Source organism: Lontra canadensis, unplaced genomic scaffold, assembly GCF_010015895.1.
Source record: "Lontra canadensis isolate GAN:19392208 unplaced genomic scaffold, GSC_riverotter_1.0 scaffold10, whole genome shotgun sequence".
Classification (NCBI taxonomy): Eukaryota; Metazoa; Chordata; class Mammalia; order Carnivora; family Mustelidae; genus Lontra; species Lontra canadensis.
In genome coordinates this window covers 13,471,124-13,480,791 of record NW_022631004.1, presented here as the reverse complement: position 1 = coordinate 13,480,791, position 9,668 = coordinate 13,471,124, and the positions used below count along the sequence as shown (strand labels likewise).

General features: G+C 49.4%; 1 protein-coding gene across 11 annotated transcripts in view; it reads left to right on the top strand.

Moving 5' to 3' along the window:
- Positions 1 to 2,665: 2,665 nt before the first annotated feature.
- ADRA1A (adrenoceptor alpha 1A) overlaps positions 2,666 to 9,668 on the top strand; it is a 110,359-nt gene continuing 103,356 nt past the window's right edge. For all 11 annotated transcript variants that reach the window (XR_004382431.1, XM_032855641.1, XM_032855638.1 and 8 more), the window contains exon 1: positions 2,666 to 3,805. Coding sequence is in view for 10 of the 11 variants with exons in the window: in XM_032855641.1 (XP_032711532.1) it covers positions 2,923 to 3,805 (883 nt within the window). In the remaining variant the exon portion in view is untranslated. The remainder of the gene's footprint in view (positions 3,806 to 9,668) is intronic.

Genomic DNA, 9,668 nt, shown 5'->3' with positions numbered 1-9,668 from the left:
GAAGTAACAGAATTAACATTCATTAAAAAAATACATTTTCTTATAAGAACTCCAAGAGAATTTGTGGCACTTTACCAACACCAAATCGTGTAAGAAACTACAGCGGCACTACAATGCTTTTTAAATTCATTTGTCTAAAGATATAAGAGATGGATCATATTTAATAAAGTTTAGATATGCTCACTTTATCTTCTTGGAATCACAATTTTATTACAATCAGATTTATTAAATGTTATCTGATTTTACTTTCATCTTAAAACATCTGCAAATAATATAATTTACCTGCGTATTTGGCATAACAACATGCTTTTCTTGATTTTAACAGAAACTAGTCCAAGTGTTAAGTGAATAAAGCTGTTCAAATATAACTTTTGGGTCATTCCTTTGAACACACCATACATGCAGTAACATCTGTCCGGCAAGTGTCAATTTTTCTTTTATTTTAAAAATCCCATTATTTAAAGAAGTTACTTACTATAAATAAAAGTCACACCCACACTCACACCCACAGCCACCCACCCACACAAACCTTTTTAAAGTAAAGCGAAAACTTGATACACTCAGGACAGGCGGGAGGGAAAAAAAATACGGCTGTGCGCATTCTGCCTGTTGCCGCAGAGTAATACGGTAAACAGCCGATTACGGTACTCGCCGGGGCTACTGCCTGTGTGACGTCAGCAAGAGCTAGCTGCAAAGTTGCTTGCCATTCTTTGCTGATGTCGGGGAGCTGAATATTTAAAGGGTGAATGTGGAGTTAGTGCTTGGCTATTTTTTTTTCTATTTTCACTCTTTATTTTAAATTCTGCAGGTAAAGCGATAGTGAGCTGGGAGCTTAAAGACCTCTGTGGTGGAGGGGTGAGTCAGCGGGTGCAGAAGAACTAAGAATTGGTTCCTTGGTGAGACGGTCGCCTCTTCCCCCAGAGAGGCAGGGCTGCTAGTGGGACCGAACCCCCGGTCCGCACCCCGCTCCAGGTGAGTGCGCGGCGGCGCAGGACGCGGGCGTCCAGGAGGGCCGGGTGGGTGAGGGCCCAGCTCCCTCGTTTCCCCGTGAGCCGGAACCCGCCCTTTACCTAAGCGCCCCCATCTCGCTTTTTTCACCCGCTGTGACACCACCATTCCCACCCCACCCTGATTCCCTTACATATTTTAGAAAGTTACCTCTTAGTTAACAAGTGTGTTTTTCAGCCCGTATTTATCGCCCCGAGGTAGAGGCAAGAGGCTTTCTGCAGTTGCTTGCTTTTAGTACCACCTGTGAGCTCCTGAACTTGTGATTTTTCTCTATAGCCTTTGCCCCTGGGTCCCGCCTCAGGGCCCGACCCCAGCCAGAGTCCTTCGAAGGCAAGATGGGTCCCCCCACCCTTCGCATTCCTGCCTGAGTCCCTGGGGTCGGCTCGCAGTCGTGGAAACCTAAGTTTCTCACACAGACCGTGGCCCCAGCCCAGAAAACCGAAGCGCCCACTTTTCCGCCTGATTTTGAAGCCTACCCAGTCCGCAGTGATCGCCACTTGCAAAGCCCCTTCTGCAGACGAGCGCCTGCCCTCCCCACCACTTCGCCTGCACCCGCGCGGCCGGTCCGGGTGTGGCTCGAGTCCTCCCTCCCGGCCGATCCTGCGGCTTGAAAAGGGCTCCTGGACCGACCCGGGTCGCGTTCAGCCCTCGGGCCCGCCAGGGTGTGCTCGGGACCTGGCTCTCGAACCGGCGGGGCTGCTCCACAGACCCGCGCGCACCGCACACCCAAGTGCGAATAACTCGGGCGTGAACGTGCGCGCGGCTCTGGCTGGCCTGCTGTTCCCCGGGCAGCTGCGGTTCCCTCTCCCAGGCCGCCCCCTCCAGGTGGCTGCGAAGCAACCTGTTTAAAGGGCAACCGCCAGTTTTCACCGACTCAGCTCCACGCTACACACACTCGCGCGCGCGCACACACACACACACACACATCAGCCGCAGTTCCGCCTCGCGAGCTGCGCGGGGTTTTTATTTCGCTGTGCGGCCGCTCATCATTGGCCGCGGCGTCTTGGGGTTTGTTTGCTTCGGATCTCGGAGGCCGCGGGACGCGCGCCAGGGCAGGTTCCCAGCGGCGGGGGCACAGCGCGCGGTCCTTTCGCGCGCCGCCTGTGCTGCGGCAGGGCACGCGGCTCCGGGACCGCAGAGCCGGCGGGGCTCCCAGCCGCCGCCCACGGTCCGTCGAGCCCGGGTTTGGCCTCGCTCCCCGGGGCGCCTGGTACACACTCCGCCCTTCTCTTTGCGCTCTTTCAGGAGAACGCGAGCAAACAACGACCCGCAGCCGCCTCGCTCTTGGCCAACATCTCAAATCCACTTCCCCCGGCCTGCGCGCGGAGAAGCTGCATCTGTAGCCCGAGTCCACCGCGGGCCAGTCACCCTGTGGGTAACTGCGGGCCGGCAGAAGCGCCCAGATGCTGGCGATCCCCGCCTTTGAGAGTCGACGGCAAACCCGTTCTTGATTGTGGTTTGCGGGGAGACTGGCGCTGGACTATTGAATTCTAAATAACGTGCAAAATGCTGAATATTCTAACCAGGACGGATCAGACAGCACGCAAAAGCGGGCCCCTGTAATTCGGCGACTGCCTTTTGCAACGTGCCTCCTCGAGCTTCACGCCAAGCCTCGGGTAGGAAGGGAACTGGGGCCGGCGGCCAGCGCCCGGGGAGGACAGGGTCTGCGCGTAGCCCTGCGCGCCCCCGGGCCATGTCGCCTTTAACGTCCTGCCCCTTTGCGTGGCCTTCTGAGGGTTTGCGCGGCAGGCCAGGGTTGCTTCCCACCCGCGCGCTCTCTCTCACCCCCAGCTAACCCCAGCGGGCTGGGCTCCCCTGAGCCGAGACCTTTTGACTCTGCTCCACCGCTTCCGCCTCTGCCCTCGCCCGGGGGTGGCTCTCGAAAGCCGGACCTCGCCGGCCCCGGCTGGGACCATGGTGTTTCTCTCTGGAAATGCCTCCGACAGTTCCAACTGCACCCACCCGTCGGCACCGGTGAACATATCCAAGGCCATTCTGCTCGGAGTGATCTTGGGGGGCCTCATCATTTTCGGTGTGCTGGGGAACATCCTCGTGATCCTCTCCGTGGCCTGCCACCGGCATCTGCACTCGGTCACTCACTACTACATCGTCAACCTGGCGGTGGCCGACCTCCTACTCACCTCCACCGTGCTGCCCTTCTCAGCTATCTTCGAGATCCTGGGCTACTGGGCCTTTGGCAGGGTTTTCTGCAATATCTGGGCAGCGGTGGACGTCCTGTGCTGCACCGCGTCCATCATGGGACTCTGCATCATCTCCATCGACCGCTACATAGGTGTGAGCTACCCGCTGCGCTACCCCACCATCGTCACCCAGAAGAGGGGTCTCATGGCTCTGCTCTGTGTCTGGGCGCTCTCCCTCGTCATCTCCATCGGGCCGCTCTTCGGCTGGAGGCAGCCTGCCCCGGAGGACGAGACCATCTGCCAGATCACCGAGGAGCCCGGCTACGTGCTCTTCTCGGCGCTGGGCTCTTTCTACGTGCCGCTGACCATCATCCTGGTCATGTATTGTCGGGTGTACGTGGTGGCCAAGAGGGAAAGCAGGGGCCTCAAGTCTGGCCTCAAGACCGACAAGTCGGATTCGGAGCAGGTGACGCTCCGCATCCATCGGAAAAATGTCCCAGTAGGAGGCACCGGGGTGTCCAGCTCCAAGAGTAAGACGCACTTCTCAGTGAGGCTCCTCAAGTTTTCCCGGGAGAAGAAAGCGGCCAAAACACTGGGCATCGTGGTGGGCTGCTTCGTCCTCTGCTGGCTGCCTTTTTTCCTAGTGATGCCCATTGGTAAGTTTTTAAACACCCTGTTAAATTGCTCCCCTCTGCTACCCCAAACTCAAAGTCAAGGACGGAGGCGCGGGGGAAAGAAAAAGAATCTGCATTTCAAACAGCAAAGCCCGAGGTGGGGGTGGGGGCAGTTTGGAAAATGCTCCCTTGTAGAAAAGTGAATTTTAGTTCCCTTTCTTCTCCCAGTCTCATTTATATGATTATGTCCTAGAGCACTTTTTCAACTAGTGTAAAGTGGCTTCCAGCAGATTAATTGGTCTCCTTAATAAGAACTTCAACTTTTCTTAATGCCTTTAAGCATGCGTTTAATTTAAATAGATCCCTCTTCTTGGGAGTCTCACAGTCTGGGGCACACACTTAGGCAGGGGCTGTGGAATGCCACTTTCACCTCTGCTGCTTGGACTGCAAATTCTCTTGGCCTAAAAATAAGCACCATACTTATTCTGAACAAATGTGTAATTTTATTATTAGATTAGATTACTCCTAAGGGTTAGTCATAATGGTCTGCTTATGTTCTATATCTGTGTTAATTTTATTTTCTGGATTGAGTATGGAAGAAAGTGTGGCCAGCCACTGGCAAGGGGAAAAAAAGATGATTTTGTGTCCAAACGAATTTAAGCTTTAAAGAATTCAACATAATGTTTCCAATAAGTGAATACTTACCCCTTTATCTGATTAGTATTAAAACGAACAGTAGTCTTATCCAAGATCATTCTGAAAGTTGCAGATGACACTGTTCGAAAATAATACAGTAATGTTACAAATCCAATTTTTGCAAATGCCATATTAGCTATTGTCAAAAGTAATTAGCACATTGTAAGTATCAGCAAGCTGATCCACTTGGACTAGTCATCTATCTCTGAGAGGCCTTCATGAGATCCCAAAATGGTTGTTTGCTATTTTTAGTTTGTGAGCTCAAATATAGACCCACACATTGCTTGTCCACTAACTCTAGCAAACAACCATTTTGGAAACATATATATATATATATACATATATATATATATAAATTAGTAAAAGTTCGTTCTGGCACTCTAGAGGCAAATTTAAGTGACATGCATTCAAAGTACTTTAACTTGCAACTCTGTGTTGTAATAGCAGCTATTCGTTTCTGAGGCCAACTCAAAACTTCATTTGTCCAGGCTCTTTATTTCATTCTCCTTCTCCGATTATTATTCTGAAATCCCAAGTGGGGGGAAGCGATTCTTCAAGTTCTAGAACTTTGCTAATACCATAGCCACCAGCTGCATGTGGCTGTTTAATATGAATTAAAATTAGAGATAATTAATATTCAGTCCCTCATTCTCACTAGCCAAAGTTCAAGTGCTCAATAGCCACCCATGGCCAGTGGCTCCTGTTGGGGATAGCAGAGATATTGAACATTTTGATCATTGCAGAAATTTCTCTCTAGAGGGGCTGCTTAAGAGGCCCTCCTGAATCTGCTTGCTGGCTCTCCATGGTGCCTGCCCATCACGATTGCTGACTCTGTTCCTGGAAGTACATCACAGTTTTGAGTTTATTTAAATAACACCCTGCCTGAGCCACGGTTTCCCTGCCTTTCTGCCTCCCATCTCTTCCCCCTGAAGTTTATTCGTGCATCTGTGTGCTCATACGGCACTTGTTACATTGAACACTGGTTCTCGATGGGTAGTTTGATCAAGGCGACAAACTCCTTGGCAGAAAAATGTTTGCATTCTCTTAAGGGAGGTAGACAAACGAATGCACCTTAAGAAGTCAAGGATTACTAAGCAGTAAAAAAAAAAAAAAAAAAAAAAAAACAGGAAGCAGGATAAGAGCATAAAGATTTGTAGGGCAATGGGGTGGGTCATCAGAGGAGTCCTCTGCATGAGCTCCAAGCTGAGAGGGGCAGCTGGGGCACCCTGTAAACTGGGGACACAGCAACATACTTAAAGCCACAGAAGTGGACGGGTCTACAAGGGAGGACATATGGAGAAAAAGAAGAGATAAGAACAGAACCCATGGCATTCTGGTATTTGAGGGCCTGGAAGAGGAGGAGAACCAACTAGCAGAAGAAGTTGAGAAAGAGTGGACAGGGAGGTAGGAGGAAAACCAGGAGACTGCATTGTTCCCAAAGCCAAATGGAAATGTTTCAAGAAGGCAAAAGTATTGAGCTGTGTCACAGGCAGCTGCTCGGCCAAGTCAGAGGAGGGCTAGGAATCAACATTGGACTTGGCCATGTGGAGGAGGTCCTTGCGGATATGAGGACATGAGGACTTTGAGGATAACAGTGTCAGTAGAGTGAGGGAGACAAACGCCTGACTTTGCGCTTCCTAGAGAGAATGAAAGATGAAGTGAGAGCAGTGAAAAGAGACAACTCTTGGGAAAGTCTTTTCTAGACAGTGGAGCAGGGAAATAGAGGAGAGCCAGAAGGATCTAGAGAGAATTTCAAAAGGTGGGGGATAGGATACCATGCGTATATTCTGACGGAACGATGGTGTAGAGTTGCTGATGGTGTAGTTGAGGGAGGAGGTGGGATTCATTGCCCAAGTGGAGTGTTGAGAAGCGAGGGAGAAGCCAGGGTCTGTAAGCATAGAGACGAGCAGACACGTAGGAGAAGAGGTAATCAGCTCTTCAGAGTGTATTCATGCCTTTGACCTAATCAAAAGCAAGGTCATCAGCTACAGGTGAAGAAGGCATAGAACATGACGTTGGTTTGAGGAGCAAAAGAAGATGTGAAATATTAATCTTTGAGGCGAGGGCGTAAATAGATGATGGAAATTTCATAGCGTTCCCAGAAAGTCTTACGGACATATTTGAGATTTATAGTCATAAATTGAAAGGAAGACCAGTCAAGAAAGCTGGTATCCCTCCCCAATAGCTAAGAGGCAGAGGGTCAGGAACCACAGTAAGGGCATGAACTGGGACAGATTAGGAGTCACACAGATTCAGAGAGTGAACCAAAGGGAACTCTCGTCTAACCATGGCCTCCCTCTTGAATCTGCTCTCCTGGGGAATTAGGAACTTTGAGGTGAGGGGTTATAGTGGCAGTAAGCCATGGTAAGACAACAGCACCCAGAATCACTGGGCCTCCTTTAAATCCCAATAATGCAGCGTGGCAGGAAAGAAATTGAAAACGTATAGTTGGCAGTCTGACCGGGCTGTTCAGTCGGAAGGAGGTCCCCGAACCTACCAGGATCTGTGGTCCAGAGTTTCTCCATGCCACCGTCTGAGCAAGAGACTATTTCTTCCAGGATGGATTGACTGTATAGTAAGTACCAGGCACTGAGTTAGAGCAAAAAGATGAATAAAGCACATTCCCAACCCTCAAGGGAGGCACAGTCTACTTAAGGAAACAAATTAGGAACAATTACCGCAAGCCTATGAAGTGGTATTCGAAGTGCAAAAGAATATCACCGTGAACTGTGTCTGGAGGTCACTGTGGAGACTTCTAGAAGTGCCACTGTTGACTGAGCAGGGACTTGAAGCCTACACTACTTCTGCTGGGCCATCAGTGAGATGTTATTTGTTTTTAGTAACTGTTTTAAGGACATTTTTCATGCAAAATGTGAACCGAAGAATAAATATGCCATGAGATTTTCAGACACAATGGACACAAGCTCTTAAGTATGACAAGTGCTCTCTTGGGAAGCAGAGATTATCAGTCCGAGCTAGGCTGTCAGAGGACAGCGGGGTCCGAAACGAAGCCAGGCAGGGATGCGCACGCGGTGTATGAAGCCGAGGAGCAAAGCGCCCACAGGTGCGGGAAGCAGCCCAGGATAGTGAGTGAGCACTCTTCCATGGCCGAAGGCTTCTCCTCTACCCTGTTGAGAGGGCTCCCCCGCACCTCCACACTTCCCTCCTCCCCAGCTCCAACCATCAAGGCTGGGCTAGTTGTCGGACTGGACTGAGTAGCGTGATTGCCGGTAGAGATTGACTTGCCCACCCTCAAGTCTTGTTTTCTTTTTGCCTCCTCAGTGTTTGGTGAAAATGTTGAGTCAGAACCCCTTGTAAGGAGGGACGTCACCTCTGAGACGGTTATCAGTGACTGTGTGGAAAAGCCAGGTTTTGATCATGGAGCTGAATAGGGAGGATAGGAAGGTGAAAGAAGGAAGGGTGAAAAATACATCTTCTGGGGAGCTCCAGCTTTCCTAGAGCGGGTATCGTCTTTGCTTGTTTCACCCCTTGGTCTAGAGCCTGCCAGTTCTAGAGTCATTGGGCCGGGTGGGAAAAGTTGAAAAGAAAGGGAAGATGGGGACAACATTTACTGAACGTATTGGTGTGTCAGAACTCTGGTTCTCTGATTTCAGGACAAAGTGGACATTATTGCTGGACCTATTCATTGCTGTTACCTCTGAGTCAAAGGAGGCAGTGTTGGGCTGAGCTGTGGCTCCTGTGCACATAGAATATTTGATATTTATGTTAAAATTAAAAAGATGGTGGACCGTGTGGCAGTAAGGAGGAAGAATGTGTTTTAAAATGGGGTGTTTGAGGGGAGGCAGAGCTGGCAAGGGGCTTACTGGGTAGAAGCAGTGAGGCAAAGAAGGATTCATTTGTTCAGCAACATTTCATGGAGCATCCACTATGGGCCAGGTAGCTAGAGAATCGCTGCAGAAAAAGACAAGAACAAAATCCCTACTCTAGTGAAGCTGGAAATCTGCACAATGAAATGCATGGCTAAGTTCCAGATGGTGATGCGTGAGACAGGGCAAGGAAGAAGGGTGAGTGCAGATAATGACAGATAAATGACCTATAACGACTCTTTTGGATGCCCCAAATAACCAGACATCGGGTTGCTTTGCTATAGACGGGGAGAGATCAGGCCCTGATTCCTCATGGGGAAGGTTGACCTCTTAGAGATAACGGTGTGAAGATAATCTAAGAGTTGCTACGATTTTGAGATAGGAGGCCAGTTTCTTAATTACTCTGGCTCCACCACAAACCATCCCAAAACATAGTAGCCTAAAGCAACAAATGTTTTATAGCTCACGATTCTGTGGGACAGGGATGAGTCAAAGCCCAGTACATCTATCTGACCATTGAGGCTGCCTCTCAGAATTGGCGGCCCTCTCTTCCTCCAGTGGTTATACACCCAAGTTTCTCCCTCCCTCCCTCCCTCCCTTCTTCCTTCCTTCCTTTCCCTTCCTTCCTTCCCTTCTCTTCCCTTCCCTTCCCTTCCCTTTTTCTTTCCCCTCTTCCTTCCTTCCTTTCTTTCTTTCTTTCTTTCTTTCTTTCTTTCTTTCTTTCTTTCTTTCCTTCTTTTTCTTTTTCTCCATTAACATATAATGTATTATTTTCTTCAGGGGTACAGGTCTGTGAGTCATCAGGGTTACACAGTTCACAGCATTCAACATAGCACATACTCTCCACGATGTCCATAAGCCAGCCACCCCATCTGTCCCCTCTAACAACCCTCATTTTTTTCCCTGAGGTTAAGAGTCTCTTATGGCTTGTCTCCCTCCCTGGTCCCATCTTGTTTCATTTTTCCCTCCCTTCCGCCCACAACCCCTTGCCCTGCCTTTCAAATTCCTCATATCAGGGAGATCATATGATAATTGTGTTTCTCTGATTGACTTCTTTTGCTCAGCATAATACCCTCTGGTTCCATCCACATTGTTGCAAATGGCAAGATTTCATTTCTTTTGATGGCTGCATAGTATTCCATTGTATATATATACCACGCCTTCTTTATCTATTCATCTGTTGATGGACATCTAGGTTCTTTCCACAGTTTGGCTATTGTGGACATTGCTGCTATAGACATTCAGGTACACGTGCCCCTTCGGATCACTACATTTGTATCTTTAGGGTAAATACCCAGTAGTGTGATCGCTGGGTCTTAGGGTAGCTCTATTTTCAACTTTTGAGGATCCACCATGCTGTTTTCCAGAGTGGCTGCACCAGC